Source organism: Mirounga angustirostris, unplaced genomic scaffold (assembly GCF_029215605.1).
Source record: "Mirounga angustirostris isolate CCGP_5_RB_7025 unplaced genomic scaffold, mMirAng1.0.hap1 SCAF_9, whole genome shotgun sequence".
NCBI classification, from domain to species: Eukaryota; Metazoa; Chordata; class Mammalia; order Carnivora; family Phocidae; genus Mirounga; species Mirounga angustirostris.
Window position 1 is genome coordinate 133,025,712 of NW_026991717.1, and position 20,126 is coordinate 133,045,837.

General features: G+C 39.4%; 1 protein-coding gene across 3 annotated transcripts in view; it reads left to right on the plus strand.

The window, feature by feature from the left end:
- GOLGA5 (golgin A5) overlaps positions 1 to 20,126 on the plus strand; it is a 41,195-nt gene that overhangs the window by 18,951 nt on the left and 2,118 nt on the right. For 2 of the 3 annotated variants that reach the window (XM_064571504.1, XM_064571503.1), the window contains 6 exons: positions 1,497 to 1,667; positions 4,081 to 4,209; positions 6,856 to 6,954; positions 8,667 to 8,892; positions 11,699 to 11,804; positions 13,319 to 20,001. In XM_064571504.1, the coding sequence (XP_064427574.1) occupies positions 1,497 to 1,667; positions 4,081 to 4,209; positions 6,856 to 6,954; positions 8,667 to 8,892; positions 11,699 to 11,804; positions 13,319 to 13,562 (975 nt within the window). In that variant the 3' untranslated portion in view covers positions 13,563 to 20,001. Of the gene's footprint in view, positions 1 to 1,496; positions 1,668 to 4,080; positions 4,210 to 6,855; positions 6,955 to 8,666; positions 8,893 to 11,698; positions 11,805 to 13,318; positions 20,002 to 20,126 lie in introns of those variants that run through there. The other variant, XM_045901426.3, reaches the window with a different exon arrangement.

Consider the following 20,126-nt stretch of genomic DNA (forward strand, 5'->3'; position numbering starts at 1 on the left):
GCGCCTGGGTGGCTCAGTCGTTAAGCGTCTGCCTTCGGCTCAGGTCATGGTCCCAGGGTCCTGGGATCGAGCCCCGCATCGGGCTCCCTGCTCCGCGGGAAGCCTGCTTCGCCCTCTCCCACTCCCCCTGCTTGTGTTCCTGCTCTCACTATGTCTCTCTCTGTCAAATAAATAAATAAAATCTTTAAAAAAAAAAAAAAAAAGTTTTAGGAAGGCAATCAGAAGTAGAGGCCTGAAGCTCAGCCCATGGGTCTGGGCATTAGCCATGTGGGAGCAGAGAGAGAGAATTATGTGTGTTACAGAAAATATGAAACATGCAGAGAAGTTTAACGAAGTCACCCATAATCCTACCACATGAGAAGAAAAACTATTTTTGATGGAGGAGAGTGCCTCTCAGATATTCATATTGAAGGTGAAAGAGCTGATAGTCCTTACTGCTGGCCTAGAATTATATAGCACTTCTTAAACTGGTCTTCCCACATCGAATCTCTTCTCCCAACTCATCCTTTCCATTGGGGGTCACAAACTTTTTCTGTAAAGGGCCAAATAGTACATATGGTAGGCTTTGCAGGTTCTATGTGGTCTCCATCGCATACTCTTTGTCTTTATTTTTTTTATCATCTAAACATGTAAAAATCATGCTTAGCTTGTGGGCTCTACACAAATAGGCCACAGGCCAGATCTGGCCCATCAGCCATAGTTGGTGAACATCTGCTTTATACCACTGCCACATTAACCCTCCTTAAATGCATCTGTGCTCATATCACTTCCCTGTCTACTTTTTTAGTTGTTTGTTTTCGCCCACTAGGATAAAAGTCAAACATTTTAGCCTGGTATCTGAAGCCCCCCCCCACAGACTGGTCCTAACATACTGTCCGAGCGCATCTCAACAGTACTTTCTTACACGCCCTAATGCTTTTGCATTTTTATGCTTTGTCCTGTTTTCTCCACACCTGTTAAAATCCGAGCCATTTTTCAGGATCAGCATAACTGCTGCTTTCAGGTAAAGCCTTCTCTTCCCCAGTAAGTGGCTTCTCTTTGGAACTCTGCAAGTAATCTTAGCAGATGCCTCTCTCAACTTGTTTATTGCCCTCTTGTAACTTCCCTCCAGTTTGTAAGGCGGAGGGTACTATCTCAAATGAGAGACCTCTTCATTGCATGGGACTCGGAGCATAATGCCAAACCCATTGTAGGTGCTCTGTAAATATTTGCTGAGTAGCATATGATGGAGATAAAAAGCATGAGAAAGGATGAGAAGAAAATACGAGGGAAATCTTGTTAATAACAAGTTTTCAACAGTAACATAGTCTTGGATACTAAAATCCAAGGCTGGTTTACAGCAAGGCCCTGCTGCGTTCTTATCCCAATGTGGACTTTCTTTGATGGAGAACATAATTGGACCATTTCCGTAGTGGCTTAGTTGGTGTAAGATTGATGCTATTCAGTGTACAAGTTAATCTCTGTTTTGCTTAAAGATATTTCTTTTTTTATAATAGTCCAAAGAAAAATTGATTAACAGCTTAAAGGAAGGATCTGGTTTTGAAGGCCTCGATAGCAGTACTGCTAACAGCATGGAGCTGGAAGAACTTCGGCACGAAAAGGAGATGCAAAAGGAGGAAATACAGAAGCTCCTGGGCCAGATACATCAGCTGAGATCCGAATTACAGGTAAGATTCGGTATGGCTGTGCTGCACGACCAGCCACTGACCCCGGCGATTGGCAGGCGAGCGGCGGTGGAGTCTGTATTTTGGGGGCAGGGTGTTAGTGGTCACCATGCAGCAGTGCGTCTAAGGCGATTGGTTTCCTGTCTGTCGACGGACTGTGAAGTCCTGGCAATAACAGGCATGTAGCTAACTAGATGCACTAGTTAAATTCTTACCCTGTGCCTGCCATGTGCCAGGCCTCTTGTAGGCTTGGAGTTACAGCAAGGAACCAGACAGAATCTTCACATTTATGGATCTTATAACAATCCAGTGGTTAAAACACAAATGAGATTTGGGCTTGTCTATAAAACTGGGATGTTTTCTGATACTGGAATGGACACAGGGACAGTCCCTTAATTATAGTTTCACAAATAATCTTATGATTTATAGTTTATGTGTAATTGCAGTTTTTAATCCAAAAGTAAGTTGGACCTTTTGTTTAGATTAAACATGGAGTCTTTGACGTAAATATCATAGGAGGAGTCTCTGAGAACGAGAGAAGGTAAAATGCAGGCTGACAACCCTTCTTTAAAAGAAAAAAAAACGTGTTAACTCAGCAAATTATTGGTTTGTAAGATGTGCATGACCTATAAAGGAAAGTATGGAAGTTGTAAGGTAGGGTTTCTTGTCTGGAGTATGGGCTTGAATATCAGATATGGAGAGAAGTCCGTCTTTGGCACTTAGTAGATGTGTTACCTGCACGAGATACTTCATCTCACTGAGCCTTAGTTTTCTCATCTGTAAAGTGGAGATAAACACAGGTTTTCTTGAGGATAAGGGATATGCATCGAAGGGCCAAGCATTGTTCCTAACATGCATTAGGCCCTCAACAAATAGTAGCTAATGTTACTTCTGGATTTCTTTCTTACTGGTAAAGTAGAAGAGCTGGTCCTCAAGGCTGTCATCCTTATAATCTGTATGGTTGGATTTTTTTTTTCCTATAATTAATTTTGAATGCCAAAGAATTCAGTCCTGTGAACTTAGAAACTGAATACATGCTAATCCTGTTCATACCTTGTCTTATTCATCTGTGTATTTGGGGTGAGATTATAAAAAATATGACTTGTTTTATTTAATTTCCTTACCCCAGCATCATTGATGACATTGACCATTTCTCAAGAAGCTTATAAAATCTACAGTAAGGATTATAGTGTATCTAGCAAAATGGGAGAATTGTTAATGACTATAATAGCTAAGCACTTAACTTGCCAGGCATTGCACTAACCTCTCAGCATACAGTCTTCCATTTATTCCCTACTGTTAATCCTCTAAGGGAGATGGTATGTTCTCATTTTACAGTTTGAAGAAATTCAGTCACAGAGAAGGAAAGTAGTTTCCTATAACTATAGTGAAGTAGCAGTCAGGATTAGAACCTTAGTCTGTCTGATTTCCAGAACATGTGTTTTGTTTTTGTTTGTTTTTTTTCCAGAACATGTGTTCTTAACCACTGCTCATACTGTCTGCCTCTCAAGAATTTGTCTAATTAAGTCAAATTGATGACAGAGATTAGTTTACCTACTGCTAACCCCAAAAACTCAAGGATAGGGGAAAATCATTCTACTTATTGCTGCTTTCCTCTAAATCCACAAAGTTGTGACTATATAGACTATCACACTGGTATTATTATCTGGAGTATCATTAATTTTTAGTTCTTTCAAACCGTATATGAAATGCCAGAGTTTGTGTAGATGAATATAAAACAGTGTACCAAAAGATAAAAAGCAAATTAAGATGCTGTTTTAATCTCTTGTAGTACTGTATGGATGGACACATGGTTAACCCATACAGGGGGTAAATATAGAAATCTAGAGTCATGTTCTTTGCTACTAGTAGATTCCACAGGAAATCTAGAAGGTGGTTTTTTGAAGAAATGAGAGTAATGACACTAAGTGAAGCAGTAAGAAATAAAGATATAAAAACAGGTAATGGTAATAAAGCTTTAAAAATGAAATAATAGGCTAACCTCAGGTGATATGAGAGAGAAGTTATATTCCTACTTGACACACACACACAAAAACTAACTATAACCTGCAATTCCAGGGGCCATCTTTTTGATGTTATGTTTCTGTTCCTTTGGAAATTGTTAGCTTTTGGATAGAGCTATAATCTCCCAATGAGCCGCTGTTGACTCATACTCCTTCAACCATATGGTTCATGCGCCGTGGCGGCTACGGTGTCCTGTCCGTGTCTCTCACCATTTGCCGTATCATACAGTGAAGCATCTGTTTATGTGCTCCTTTCAGGCTGAGACCATGTCTCACTCGTCTTTTTCCCTCTAGTGCCTCCTGAGCCCAGTTCATGGCGCACAGTGATTACTTGATTAATGCTGAAATGAACAGTTAATGATTGCTTTCACATATAAGGCTCATCGTTTTAGGATATGGAGGCACAGCAGGTTAGTGAAGCAGAATCAGCAAGAGAACAGTTACAAGATCTGCAAGACCAAATAGCTGGGCAGAAAGCATCTAAACAGGAACTGGAGGCAGAATTGGAGCGACAGAAGCAGGTAAAGATTTTATTTATTTATTTATTTTTAAATATTTTATTTACTTGAGAGAAAGAGCGATCATGCACACGAGTGAGAGAGCATGAGCGGGGAGAGGGGCAGAGGGAGAGGGAGAAGCAGACTCCCCACTGAGCAGGGAGCCCGATGTGGGGCTCAATCTCAGGACTCTGGGACCATGACCAGACGCTTAACCAACTGAGCCACCCAGGCACCTTGTGGGTAAAAATTTTAGTTGGATGATTACCAAGGAAGATGCTTTGCTGGCAGTCCTATGAGGAGACTCTCCAGTGAAGCAACTTACTGAAATTCTTACAGAATGGGTGTGGAGTGGTGATGATAAATGGGACCTTCTAGTTCCCTCCTGTCTTGTTACTACCTACCCCCCTCACTGTTTATTTCACAGGTTAAAAATAGAGCCACAGGATGGCTATGAGACTTGCCTAACCTCACACAGTTAACTAGAGAATAGAATAGAACCCGGATGCCTGTCCCAGAGTTCTTTCTACTATCTTGTCTGTGTTTTATTATATCTCTTTGTCACAGTGTGTATGTATGGAAAACTTAAAAACATCCGTTGATTTTCACATTTTATTACATTTGTACTTTCTAGGGACAACAGTAATATTTTTTAATAGAAATATTAAATACAACATTAGTGCTGTAATTAGACTGCTCTTTCTGTTTGAGGAGAAATATTTATAGACTGTTCTTACAAATCATGTTTAAAATTACATTTCTTTGTTCAGTTAGCAGTTGTCTGCTCCCCAAACCAAATTAGTTTACCTTAGTATACTTACATAATAGTTTTCTTATTAAAACAGTTAACCATGCTTACATCCACATTCTCAGAACAAGATGCTGCATCTTATGTTAATAACATCTGTAACTTATTGAATAATGACACTGTTATAGGCACTTAGTATACATGATCTTATTTTATCCTCACAATAAAATCTGTATTCTCTTCATTTTGCAGAAAACTATTTTATAATGATCAGTGTATCACTTAATGACATTTTTAGCTTTGTGTATTTATATTCTTAAGATCTTTTTTATTAGGATTTATCATTTCTGAAACTGATCTGTTATCAGAAATGTTTGTTTTTAGTACGAAGGTACGACTTACATCTGTTTCCTGAGTGGTAGGAAAAACGATTGAGTAGCCACCTGCAGAATACATCATAAGCTGTCTTAGATAATTTAGTTATAAAATTGGCTGTCCTTCCAGAAATTGCATTTTAATTTATTCCAGGAGCTATTATATATTGAAAGGCAAAAATTTGATGTTCTTGATAGTGAGATAATTTTCATTTTATTATGGCAGATAGACTTCCCACATCTGTTGCCAGTGCCTGTTTTTAAAATGAGTCCAGTAGAGGCGAGTGCAGCTGAATGTAGCTCTAGGCTATTTATTTAGTCATCAGATGTTCTAGGTGCAAGTGCTTAGTCTTGGGATTAAATAGTCCTGTAGTGCTCTTTATTAATTTAAATAATTTCAACCTTAAATTTGGTGCTAGCCTGGAGATTTAAAAGAAATCATGCGGACCTTTTTGAAAATTGCGGTTCTCCTACCCTAATTACTGCCTCATTTTCTCTGTTCTCACTTATCTCAGTTTTTTTCATCTGTGAAGTGAACAGGTTGAACTAAATGTTCTAAAGTAGTCTAGCAGTTTGATCCTGTCTTCTGTTTACTTCTTCATACAGCTCCCTTTACTTACTTAATCTGCACAGTTAAGCATAATGCTTTTTTTTTTTTTTAAGATTTTATTTATTTATTTGACAGAGAGAGACACAGCGAGAGAGGGAACACAAGCAGGGGGAGTGGAAGAGGGAGAAGCGGGCTTCCTGCTGAGCAGGGAGCCCGATGCGGGGCTCCATCCTAAGACCCTGGGATCATGACCTGAGCCGAAGGCAGACACTTAACCGACTGGGCGCCCCAAGCATAATGCTTTTGAAGATTCTTAGTTAACTAATTATTCTTTCTTCCCTGGCATGTGCTTTGCTCTTAAATTCCAACTGACACCGACTCATCCATTGTACAAACCAGCAGCAGGTTTGTGTAGTTGTTAGTGAACCCGGAGGTATTTCTTTTTTCCTCTTTTATCTATGATAGAACAAAACAGGTTCACGATACTGCCTGATAGAAATAAGCACATGAAGAGCTGCTCAGCACCATTAATTGTTAGAAAAATGCAAATTGAAACCACAGGGAGATATCAGGACGTCCCCATGGAATAGCTACACTTAATGAGACTGACGATACCAAATGTTGGGAAGGATGTGGAAGAACTGGACCTCTCTCATATTGCCGTGGGAATGCAAAACGGTGCAGGGATATGAAACCAGTTCAGAAAACAATTTGGCAAGTTTTTCCCTTTAAGTTAGACATAACACTTATGTGATCCAGCAGTTCTATCGCTACATATCTACCCAAGAAAAATGAAGACCTCTGACCATGGAAAGACTTGACACATCATGCTGGAGTATTGTTCATCAGACCCTTCCAAGTCTGTTCACTTGTTCATTCAGTATAGATGCGGCACGTGTTGGCTGAGTGCCTCATGTGTGTCAGGAACTGTTGTAGGTGCTGGGGATGAAATGGGGAACACTGATTTCGCTTCTGTTTATTCATGTCTCACTTTGTAGGAGTTCCACTACATAGAAGAAGATCTATATCGAACAAAGAACACATTGCAAAGCAGGATTAAAGATCGAGAAGAAGAAATTCAAAAACTTAGGAATCAGGTATGAATGAGTGTTCACAACTTGGGAAAAGATACCATTGCAAAGCTAATTTTTTTTAAAGGATATAGAAAGACCTTTTCCCATATTTTCAACGGAGTTCTGCTGTTACAACAGTGAGATGTTACTTTCAATCTGATACAGAATTTTCATCTAATGCCATTTTAGTCTGTGTTTGCTGTATTCTATGGCTTCTTCATCTAGAAGTGTCTTCTAGCCAGAGCCATCCGAGGACACGTGACTTACCCCAAAATTTCATACGTTTGGTTGTGCTGATTGCCAGTTTCATAATTATCGTTTCTCTTTCCTAAGAAAAATCCAATGATAAATCTTCCTATTAACAATTGATAGGTCTTTCATAAAGGCACCAAGACTTCTTTTTAACTCTGAAAATGTAAAACATGAGAAAGAACATGTGCCCACCACCCAGATTTACCAATGCTTATCATTAATTGTGACAAAATCATGCATCCACTTACCCTGTAACTCTAGCTTGTCCTTTTCTCCCTTATGTTCACATTGTCCTTTATTCCTTATATTTATTGACTTACTAAATAATGAGCTCATTGATCATTTAAATAATTTACATAAAAATTGAGTCTTCATTTTTTAGTTAGTTGCTGACTTAGTTTGAACATAAAAAGTCAAATAATTTTAGTTTTTAAGTTGTCAAACTTCATAGTAGTCCATAATTTAAAATATTTTAATTTTTGTAAGAGTTGGGAACATCTGATTTCAGTGTTCCATTCTTCCCTCACCTACCTTTGTGAAGTGCTTTTAAGTGGTAACATGACTTGTTAGCAGAAAGTCAAAAGAAAGGACCATAAACCACCAATTGGTTTAATCCTTTTACATTCCTTATTTATTAAATGTTTTTTGAGTGCCTACTAAGCGTAAGATATTGTGCTATTTTTGTTACTTAAGAATTAATCTTAGAGGGATATTTCTTAAAGATTTTTTTATCTAAGAACAGAGGAAAACCTTTGTCTCATAAAAGGAAGTTGATTTATACAATTTTAAAAAGAGATCAGCATCTTCATACATTGCCAAAAACAATAACAACCCATAAACGAGTGGCCAAATACGAATGTAAGTTGGTGCTCAAAATCATCAGTCATCAGGGGAAGCAAATTAAAACCTCAGGGGGATATACCACTCTACTGATACTCACTAGAATGGAATAGTATCCCTGAACATCATGTACAGAGAGGTGTAGCAATTTGTCCAATGTCAGATAGCTAGAAAACTGCTGAGCAGAGGTGAAAACCTCAGTTTGTGGCCTTTGCACTGTGCCGCAGCTGCTGAGTTATGGAGGGTTTTGAATCCCGGTCCAGAAGTTCACACTGTCTGTGGATCGATGCTTTCAAATATCTTTGACCATGATGCCACAGTAAGAAGTAAAGTATACCTTGTGTCTCGATACTCACATGTACTTAGAAATTCAACACTAAACAAAAGTTTCACAGAACAGTACTCTTACATACTATGTGCTGTGTACTCTCTGTCCTATTCTGTTCTGTCACTATTTTAAAATGTGGATTGTGACCTACCAAATTGATTTTGTGGCCCGTTAATACAGTTTGAAAATCTTTTCTGTAGACAGTGAGTTTTGAGAAATTGAATGATGCTACACTTTATTTACATGTGGGGATGTAGATTCTATGTTGTATGACTTTTACTTTATGTAATAATTTTATGAACACTTTGCCTTTCAGCTTACTAACAAAACTTTAAGCAACAGTAGTCAGTCCGAGTTAGAAAACCGACTCCATCAGCTAACAGAGACTCTCATCCAGAAGCAGACCATGCTGGAGAGTCTCAGCACAGAGAAGAACTCTCTGGTCTTCCAGCTGGAGCGCCTCGAGCAGCAGGTGAACTCTGCCAGTGGAAGTAGCAACAATGGGTCTTCCATTAATATGTCTGGAGTTGATAATGGCGAAGGTAACAAAAAAAGGATTTGAAAAGAACATTGCATTGCCTTAATTTCCAACCTTGCTAATTCAGACATGACTTTGAAAAGTTACAGAAAGACCATTTTTATTTGAAAAGAAGCTCCATCCAGCAAAGCACTGCTTTTCTCCTGATGTGAGGCCTGAGCCATGCACTGTTTGACATGATCTTTAGCAAACGGGACAGTGGACTCCAAGTATGGGACTTGGAGAAGGGAGACCTGAGGAACAGTGATCATAATGAAATACGTAGGACATTGAACAAGATATTGATGACAAGGCAGATAATTTGGCAGAAAGGGGCTTTGGGGGAAACTTAAAGGAAGATTTGTTTTAAAAATCTTCTAGTCCGTAATTATGAATATTAAAGTTAATAGTCACATAAGTATATCCATGCTCTATAATTTCAATAGAGAAATCTGTAGATTCCCAAAATACATAATCAAGAAAAATGTTAGATTTCAGTATAAGCTTCAGCAGATCAGGTATTTAATCTTAGAGCTTCATAAAGTCTACAAAGTAGTCATTCAGCAAATCTCTCAGTTCTTTGGCTTTAAATTAAAAGTTTTTTTAAGGGTTGCCTGGGTGGCTCAGTCAGCTAAGCATCTGCCTTTAGCTCAGGTCATGATCTCAGTCCTGGGATCGAGCCCCTCGTTGGTCTCCCTGCTCAGCGGGGAGCCTGCTTCTCCCTCTCCTTCTGCCACTCCCCCTACTTGGCTCTCTCTCTCTGTCAAATAAATAAATAAAATCTTTTTAAAAAAATAAATAGAAGTTTTTTTAAATTTTTTAAAAACTTATTATTTTATATATATATTTTTTGATAAAATGGTTGCTGTCAAAAGAAATCTCAAAAATATAATAAAATCATCCAAATAATCTGTTCCCCTCAGATAACATTTTGGAATATCTCCTTTTAGACTTTTTTCCTATATATGTTTATATGTTTTATTGGTTTTTAACTTTTCATATAAATCAATTTTTTTTTTTTAAAGATTTATTTATATATTAGAGGGGAAGAGAGAGAGAGGGAGGGAGGGAAAGAAAGAGAATCTCCAGCAGACTCCCCACTGAGCGTGGAGCCCAATGCAGGGCTTGATCTAACAACCATGAGATCATGACCTGAGCTGAAATCAAGAGTCGGACACTTAACTGACTGAATCACCCAGGCACCTCTAGAGCTTACTTACTTTATTTATTTATTTATTTATTTATTTAAAAAAATTTTTTTTAAGATTTTATTTATTTGCGAGAGAGAGAATGAGAGAGAGCATGAGAGGGAGGAGAGTCAGAGGGAGAAGCAGACTCCCTGCTGAGCAGGGAGCCCGATGTGGGACTCGATCCCAGGATTTCAGGATCATGACCTGAGCCGAAGGCAGTCCCTTAACCAACTGAGCCACCCAGGCGCCCTCTAGAGCTTACTTTAAAAAACAAAAACAAAAAAATTCTGGTCTGTGACAAAATAGTCCAGAAAAAGATCCTAATTAATATATAAGAATTAAACATATAATAATCTGTCAGAAATCAGTGAATCATTATGGTGCTAGACTAGCTGGTGAGCTGGGGGGAATTTGTGTAAAGTTAAACCTTCATTTCACTTGCACACAAAATTAATCCTGTCAGATTGAAGAATTAAATATTAAATCGAAACATGGAAAAACTAGAAGAAAATTATGGTATTTCTGATTAGAGAAATGTTCAGTCTCACTAGTAATCACACACACCAAAGAAGGCAAAATAAAGCACTTTATTAAAGTCCCAAATGAGGTAAGGTGATGGTAAACTAGAAGGAGGTCTGCAGGAAGAGTTTCCAGGCAAAGAGAAGAGCAGGTGCAAAGGCCCAGGGGTAGGAGCAGTGCTGGCATGTTGCAGGAACAGCAAGGAGGCCAGTGCAGCTGGAGAAGACTGAGTGAGGGGGGAGAGTAGTCAAAGGGGAATTCAGAGAACTTGGAAGAGACTGTTTTGGCCTGTGTACGGACTTTTACTCTGAATGAAGTAGGAAGCCATTGAAGGATCTGGAGAGGGGTGACTGACTGCATTTTAGCAAGATGCCTCTGGCTGTTGTGTCCAGAATAGACTGCAGAGAGCTGAGTGGAGGCAGGGGACCAGAGAGGAGCCATCATATTAATGTGTGTGAGGGATGGTGGCAGCTAAAACCCGATTGGGGTTTGCAGGGGTTTATTTTAAAGGAGAGCGGGTAGATTGGTTGTGCAGTTTGAGAGAAAGAAAGGAGTCAAGGGTTTTGGCCGGAGCTGATGGAACAATGTTGTCATGTACTGAGATGGGGAAAATGGCAGGGTGAGTAGGTTGGCAGGGAGGGCAGGAAGTCAGAATCATGGTTTTGGGCACCTGAGCTTCAGGTGATGTTAGACATCCAGATGGAAACAAAACAGACGATTAGATGAGTCTGGAGTTGGTGGTCCAGGCTGGAGATACAAAGCTGGGAGTCATCAGCATTGTAGAAAGGGTGTCTGGCCTCACTCTTGCTAGCACAGGAAGAAAGTGCTCATTAATATTGACTCTTGGCAACACTTGGTATTTGTAAACTTCAATTTTTGCTAATTTCATGGGGAAATGATTTTTTTAGTTTTTTAATTTTTATTTTTGTGGATATGGAAGTTTAAATATATAACAAATTTATCTGTCTTTTCTTTATGGCTGCGTCTTCTTTGTGTAATGCTTAGAAAGTTGGCCTTGAGAATTTCTTCCATTTATAATACAATAATATATTCAACTATAATTTTGTTAGGACATTGCTTTTGGTGTTTGTACATTAATTCATTATTTTCTTGTTTAAACAGGCACACGGCTCCGAAATGTTCCTGTTCTTTTTAATGATACAGAAACAAATCTGGCAGGAATGTATGGAAAAGTCCGAAAAGCTGCTAGTTCAATTGACCAGTTTAGGTAAGCAAGGGCAGTAATGATGAGTGAGGGATTTGTCAGCTGTTTTTGTACCATTTGCTGGTGGCTTCAGTCACAGTGAGTCCCTTCAGACAGAGCTGATATTTAGAGTGATATTTCCCTATTTCCTCTCACGATATTTCAATCTCATGAGATGCTCTATGTGGTCGGCCAGTGCTTGTGTCTCACTGAAGATGATTAACCCTGATCATTTCTCTTCTTTTTTTTTAAAATTTTTTATTGTTATGTTAATCATAGTACATTACATCATTAGTTTTTGATGTCATGTTCCATGATTCATTGTTTGTGCATAACACCCAGTGCTCCATGCAGAATATGCCCTCTTTAATACCCATCACCAGGCCAACCCATCCGCCCCACCCCCCTCCCCTCTAGAACCCTCAGTTTGTTTCTCAGAGTCCATCATCTCTCATGGTTCGTTTCCCTCTCTGATTTCCCCCGCTTCGTTCTTCCCCTCCTGCTATCTTCTTTTTTTTTTTCTTAACATATAAGGCATTATTTGTTTCAGAGGTACAGATCTGTGATTCAACAGTCTTGCACAATTCACAGCGCTCACCATAGCACATACCCTCCCCAGTGTCTATCACCCAGTCACCCCATCCCTCCCACCCCCTACCACTGCAGCAACCCTCAGTTTGTTTCCTGAGATTAAGAATTCCTCATATCAGTGAGGTCATATGATACATGTCTTTCTCTGATTGACTTATTTCGCTCAACATAATACCTTCCAGTTCCATCCACATTGTTGCAAATGACAAGATCTCATTCCTTTTGATGGCTGCATAATATTCCATTGTATATATATATACACCACATCTTCTTTATCCATTCATCTGTCGATGGACATCTTGGCTCTTTCCACGGTTTGGCTATTGTGGACATTGCTGCTATAAACATCGGGGTGCACGTACCTCTTTGAATTCCTACATTTGTATCTTTGAGGTAAATACCCAGTAGTGCAATTGCTGGATCTTATGGTAGCTCTATTTTCAACTTTTTGAGGAACCTCCATACTGTTTTCCAGAGTGGTTACACCAGCTTGCATTCCCACCAACAGTGTAGGAGGGTTCCCCTTTCTCTGCATCCCCACCAACATCTGTCATTGCTTGATTTGTTAATTTTAGCCATTCTGACTGGTGTGAGGTGGTATCTCATTGAGCTTTTGATTTGGATTTCCCTGGTGCCGAGTGATGTTGAATACTTTTTCATGTGTCTGTTGGCCATTTGGATGTCTTCTTTGGAAAAATGTCTGTTCATGTCTTCTGCCCATTTCTTGATTGGATTATTCTTTGGGTGTTGAATTTGATAAGGTCTTTATAGATTTTGGGTACTAGCCCTTTATTTGATATGTCATTTGCAAATATCTTCTCCCATTCTGTCGGTTGTCTTTTGGTTTTGTTGACTGTTTCTTTTGCTGTGCAAAAGCTTTTTATCTTGATGAAGTCCCAATAGTTCATTTTTGCCCTTGCTTCCCTTGCCTTTGGCGATGTTTCTAGGAAGAAGTTGCTACGGCTGAGGTCGAAGAGGTTGCTGCCTGTGTTCTCCTTTAGGATGTTGATGGACTCCTGTCTCACATTTAGGTCTTTCAACCATTTTGAGTCTATTTTTGTGTGTGGTGTAAGGAAATGGTTCAGTTTCATTCTTCTACATGTGGCTGTCCAATTTTCCCAACACCATTTGTTGAAGAGACTGTCTTTTTTCCATTGGACATTCTTTCCTGCTTTGTCAAAGGTTAGTTGACCATAGAGTTGAGGGTCCATTTCTGGGCTCTCTATTCTGTTACATTGATCTTTGTGTCTGTTTTTGTACCAGTACCATACTGTCTTGATGATTACAGCTTTGTAATAGAGTTTGAAGTCCAGAATTGTGAGGCCACCCAGCTTTGCTTTTCTTTTTCAACATTCCTCTGGCTATGCGGGGTCTTTTCTGGTTCCATACAAATTTTAGGATTATTTGTTCCATTTCTTTGAAAAAATTGGATGGTATTTTGATGGGGATTGCATTGAATGTGTAGATTGCTGTAGGTAGCATTGACATCTTCACAGTATTTGTTCTTCCAGTCCATGAGCATGGAACGTTTTTCCATTTCTTTGTGTCTTCCTCAATTTCTTTCATGGGTATTTTATAGTTTTCTGAGTACAGATCCTTTGCCTCTTTGGTTAGATTTATTCCTAGGTATCTTATGGTTTTGGGTGCAATTGTAAATGGGATCGACTCCTTAATTTCTCTTTCTTCTGTCTTGTTGTTGGTGTATAGGAATGCCACTGATTTCTATGCATTGATTTTATATCCTGCCACTTTACTGAATTCCTGTATGAGTTCTAGCAGTTTTGGGGTGGAGTCTTTTGGGTTTTCCACATACAGTATCATATCATCTGCAAAGAGTGAGAGTTTGACTTCTTCTTTGCCGATTTGGATGCCTTTTATTTCTTTTTGTTGTCTGATTGCTGTGGCTAGGACTTCTAATACTATGTTGAATAGCAGTGGTGATAGTGGATATCCCTGCCGCGTTCCTGACCTTAGGCGGAAAGCTCTCAGTTTTTCCCCATTGAGAATGATATTCGCTGTAGGTTTTTCATAGATGGCTTTTATGATATTGAGGTATGTACCCTCTATCCCTGTACTCTGAAGAGTTCTGATCAAGTAAGGATGCTGTACTTTGTCAGATGCTTTTTCTGCATCTGTTGAGAGGATCATATGATTCTTGTTCTTTCTTTTGTTAATGTATTGTATCACATTGATTGATTTGTGGATGTTGAACCAACCTTGCAGCCCAGGGATAAATTCCACTTGGTCGTGGTGAATAATCCTTTTAATGTACTGTTGGATCCTATTGGCTAGTATTTTGGTGAGAATTTTTGCATCCATGTTCATCAAGGATATTGGTCTGTCATTTTCCTTTTTGATGGGGTCTTTGTCTGGTTTTGGGATCAAGGTAATGGTGGTCTCATAAAACGAGTTTGGAAGTTTTCCTTCTATTTCTATTTTTTGGAACAGTTTCAGAAGAATAGGTATTAATTCTTCTTTAAATGTTTGGTAGAATTCCCCTGGGAAGCCATCTGGCCCTGAGCTTTGTTTTTTGGGAGATTTTTGATGACTGCTTCAATTTCCTTAGTGGTTATAGGTCTGTTCAGGTTTTCTATTTCTTCCTGGTTCAGTTTTGGTAGTTGATACATCTCTAGGAATGCATCCATTTCTTCCAGGTTATCTCATTTGCTGGCATAGAGTTGCTCATAGTATGTTCTTATAATTGTTTGTATTTCTTTGGTGTTGGTCGTGATCTCTCCTCTTTCATTCATGATTTTGTTGATTTGGGTCATTTCTCTTTTCTTTTTGATAAGTCTGGCCAAGGGTTTATCAATCTTGTTAATTCTTTCAAAGAACCAGCTCCTAGTTTTGTTGATCTGTTCTACTGTTCTTTTGGTTTCTATTTCATTGATTTCTGCTCTGATCTTTATTATTTCTCCTCTCCTGCTGGGTTAAGGCTTTATTTGCTGTTTTTTCTCTAGCTCCTTTAGGTGTAGGGTTAGGTTGTGTATTTGAGACCTTTCTTGTTTCTTGAGAAAGGCTTGTATTGCTATATACTTTCCTCTTAGAACTGCCTTTGCTGCATCCCAGAGATTTTGAACAGTTGTGTTTTCATTTTCATTAGTTTCCATGAATTTTTAAAAATTCTTTAATTTCCTGGTTGACCCGTTCATTCTTTAGTAGGATGCTCTTTAGCCTCCATGTATTTGAGTTCTTTCTGACATTCCTCTTGTGATTGAGTTCTAGTTTCAAAGCATTGTGGTCTGAAAATATGCAGGGAATAATCCCAGTCTTTTGGTAAAGGTTGAGACCTGATTTGTGACCTAGGATGTGATCTATTCTGGAGAATGTTCCATGGGCATTAGAGGAGAATGTGTAATCTGTTGCTTTGGGATGGAATGTTCTGAATATGTCTGTGAAGTCCATTTGGTCCAGTGTGTCATTTAAAGTATTTCCTTGTTGATCTTTTGCTTAAATGGTCTGTCCATTTCAGTGAGGGGGGTGTTAAAGTCCCCCACTATTATTGTATTGTTGTCGATGTGTTTCTTTGCTTTTGTTATTAATTGCCTTATATAATTGGCTGCTCCCATGTTAGGGGCATAGATATTTACAATGGTTAGATCTTCTTGTTGGATAGACCCTTTAAATAGGATATAGTGTCCTTCCTCATCTCTTATTACAGTCTTTGGTTTAAAATCTACTTTGTCTGATATAAGGATTGCCACCCCAGCTTTCTTTTGGTGTCCATTAGCATGGTAAATGGTTTTCCACCCCCTCACTTTCAATCTGGGGGTGTCTTTGGGTCTAAAATGAGTCTCTTGCAGACAGCATATCGATGGGTCTTGTTTTTTAATCCAATCTGATAGCCTGTGTCTTTTGATTGGGGCATTTAGCCCATTTACATTCAGGGTAACTACTGAAAGATACGAATTTAGTGCCATTGTATTGCCTGTAAGGTGACTGTTACTGTATATTGTCTGTGTTCCTTTCTGGTCTATGTTGCTTTTAGGCTCTCTTTGCTTAGAGGACCCCTTTCAATATGTCTTGTAGGGCTGGTTTTGTGTTTGCAGATTCCTTTAGTTTTTGTTTGTCCTGGAAGCTTTTTATCTCTCCTTCTATTTTCAATGATAGCCTAGCTGGATGTAGTATTCTTGGCTGCATATTTTTCTCATTTAGTGCTCTGAATATATCATGCCAGTCCTTTCTGGCCTTCCAGGTCTCTGTGGATAGGTCTGTTGCCAATCTAATATTTCCATTGTAGGTTACATATCTCTTCTCCTGAGCTGCTTTCAGGATTTTCTTTGTCTCTGTGACCCGTAAGTTTTACTATTAGATGTTGGGATGTTGACCTATTTTTACTGATTTTGAGAGGGGTTCTCTGTGCCTTCTGGATTTTGATGCCTGTTTCCTTCCCCAGATTAGGGAAGTTCTCTGCTATAATTTGCTCCAATATACCTTCTGACCCTCTCTCTCTTTCTTCTTCTTCTGGGATCCCAATTATTCTAATGTTGTTTCGTCTTATGGTATCGCTTATCTCTCGAATTCTGCCCTCGTGATCCAGTAGTTTATCTCTCTTTTTCTCAGCTTCTTTATTTTCCATCATTTGGTCTTCTGTATCACTGATTCTCTCTTCTGCCTCATTTATCCTAGCAGTCAGCACCCCCATTTTTTATTGCACCTCATTAATAGCCTTTTTGATTTTGACTTGGTTAGATTTTAGTTTTTATTTTTCCAGAAAGGGTTTCTCTAATAACTTCCATGCTTTTTTCAAGCCCAGCTAGTATCTTTAAAATCATGATTCTGAACTCTAGGTCTGACATCGTACTTATGTCCGTATTGAGTAGGTCCCTGGCAGTTGGTACTGCCTCTTGTTCTTTTTGTTGAGGTGATTTTTTCCGTCTTGTCATTTTGTCCAGAGGAGACTAGATGAATGAGAGAACAAAATGCTAACAGGCTAACAACATCCCCAGAAAATATACTCTAAACAAATCAGAAAGACCTGAAGCTGGGGGGGAAAGAAAGAAAAAAGAAAAAGAAAAAGATAAAAACAAACAAAAACAGAACAAAACAAAAAACAGAATATGATCAAATATGATCAGGCTGGTACATAGATCAGTGCCACACACTAGATTATGGGTGTATTTTGGTCTGTTAGAAGAAAGTGCCTCCCAAAATTTTAAAGAAAGAAAAACTTACATATGTACAAAAATAAGGGTTGATACGATGAAGGGATGGAATATGACTGTAAAGATGAAAATTATAAAAAATTATATAAAAGGAATTGGTAAGATAAGTTGTTTGAAAAAAGAAAAAGGATTAAAAAAAAAAAATGTGATCAGGCAGGAGACTAGAACAAAGCCATACACTAGAGATTTAGGGTATATTTTGATCTGTTAGAAGAAACTGTATCTCAAAATTTTAAAGAGAGAACAACTTATATATATATATGCCAAAAATAAGGCTAACTACTATGAAGGGATAGAATATGACTCTAACAATGAAAAATAAAAATGTTTTTTTAGAAAAGGGATTGAGAGGGTGCGCCTGGGTGGCTCAGTTGGTTAAGCAACTGCCTTCGGCTCAGGTCATGATCCCAGAGTCCTGGGATCAAGTCCCATATCGGGCTCCCTGCTTGGTGGGGAGTCTGCTTCTCCCTCTCACCCTACCCCCTCTTGTGCTCTCTCTGTCTCTCTCTGTCTCAAATAAATAAAATAAAATCTTTAAAAAAAAAAAGGGATTGATAAGATGTTGGTTGAAAAAGGGAAAAAGAAAAATTCAAAAAAAAATAAATAAATAACTTTGAAAGACTAAAGAATCATGGTAAAAAAGCCATGAATTCTAATGTGCAGTATTCCCCTAGCGCTGGAGTTCTGTTCTCATTGATCGGTAAACTTGGTCTTGGCTGGCTGTTCTTGCTGATCTTCTGGGGGAGGGGCCTGTTGCCGCGGTTCCCAAATGTCTTTGCTGGAGGCGGAATTTCCCCGCCCTTGCCGGTCCAGGCTAAGTAATCTGTTCGGGTTTGCTCTCGGGAGCTTTTGTTCTCTGCGAGCTTTCCGTACAGCTTTGGAGGCCGAGAGTGAAAATGGCGGTCCTCCCAATCTCCACCTCGGAGGAGCCGAGAACTCAGGGCCCCACTCCTCAGTGAGCCCCCAGAGAAAAGCAGTCAGTCACTCCCGTCTCCCCGGTCTCCGGCCGCACTCCGTGCTCACCCAGCCTGTGACTGCGCGTTTCTATCTCTGGCACCCGACCCCGTGTGGAATCTCCAAACCCAGCAGATCCCTGTGGTGTGCTCCCACGCCGCTCTTCCTGGGGGAGGAAGGGGAGTCTCCCCGGATCTGCCACTTGTTGGGTCCCTGCTGGAGGAGCAGTGGCCCGACTGTGCCGTGGATCACGGCTTATGGCCACCCCGAGCTGAGAGCCCGCGCCTCGGCTCCATCTCTGCAGCCGGCTTCCCCACTCCGATACCTGGGAGCTCTGCCACACTCAGGCACCCCCGGTCTTTCTGTGACCCCGAGGGTCCTGAGCCCACACTGTCCTGCGAGGGTTCCACCCCCCGCTTAGTCACTGGAGTGACGTGCCTCAGTGGAGCCGACTTCTAAAAGTTCCGATTTTGTGCTCCGCGGCTCTGTCACTTGCCAGAAGCGGCCGACGGAGGCCCCCTCCCCCACCATCTATTCTCCTGAATATCGCCTCAGATTCACTTCTCCACACGTCCTACCTTCCAGAAAGTGGTCGCTTTTCTGTTCAGAGAGTTGTTGCTCTTCTTTTCTTCGATCTCCTATTGAGTTTGTAGGTGTTCAGAATGGTTTGATCCCTATCCAGCTGAATTCCTGGGACCAGACGAAATCCAGGTCTCCTACTCTTCCGCCGTCTTGCTCCCTAACCACATTTCTCTTCTTTCTATAGTAAACTCTTACAAATTTCAGTGAGAAAACCTCTATCTCATGTAAATACATCCATTGGAATATTTTCTTTCATTACTTTATCATGTGATGACAATAAAAGATGCCAATATGTACAAGTAAACAGTATTCGTTTTAATATATACTTTATATATACTATGTAAGTAATGTATCATTTGTATACATGTTATTGTATATGTGTAACTTCTTTACACTAGCAGATATGCACCTTATGAAGAAAATGTTTTAACAGTATATGTTTGCCTTGATAAACTTCATGTTTAAATAATCCACTAAACTCTTTTGCTTCTTAGTGTTTATAATTAAACACAATTATAATGAATTGTTGCAAAATAGAGCAGTCTTTTCTTTTTGTGTCAGAATAGAGCTGTGATGTTAAAAATCAAGAGGATGATTTGCTTAGGTTCTTGAGGCCATGGACCAAAGATGCCATAGTCGTTATGTCCAGATTATTAAGCACATTTATTTCAACTATTCATTTATTCAACCTATATTATAATTTTTAGAGAAACTAGATACAAGGCATTATTCTGATGGCAGTGAAAGAAGCAGAAAGGCCTAGAAGAAAGGTGTGTTTTGCCTGTGTGTGTATCTATCTTGACTGGGAAAAAATGTTGCAAAGAGGCATGAGTAGTCAGGTCTGGACTTCATGTTCTTCCCACATTTACTTTAGTTAAGTGTTTACTTGAGTTTCTGTAGTTCTCAGCCTTTTCGAAGATGTGTCGGTGCACCAGCTTCCAGATTAGCTATTGCAAGTTTGTTAACCAAACAGACTCTTTTTCCTATTCATGTGTTGACGCTTGCCTTCTCTTTCTTCTAACTTTTTTGGTCTCTAAAAGAAAAATTATTTAGA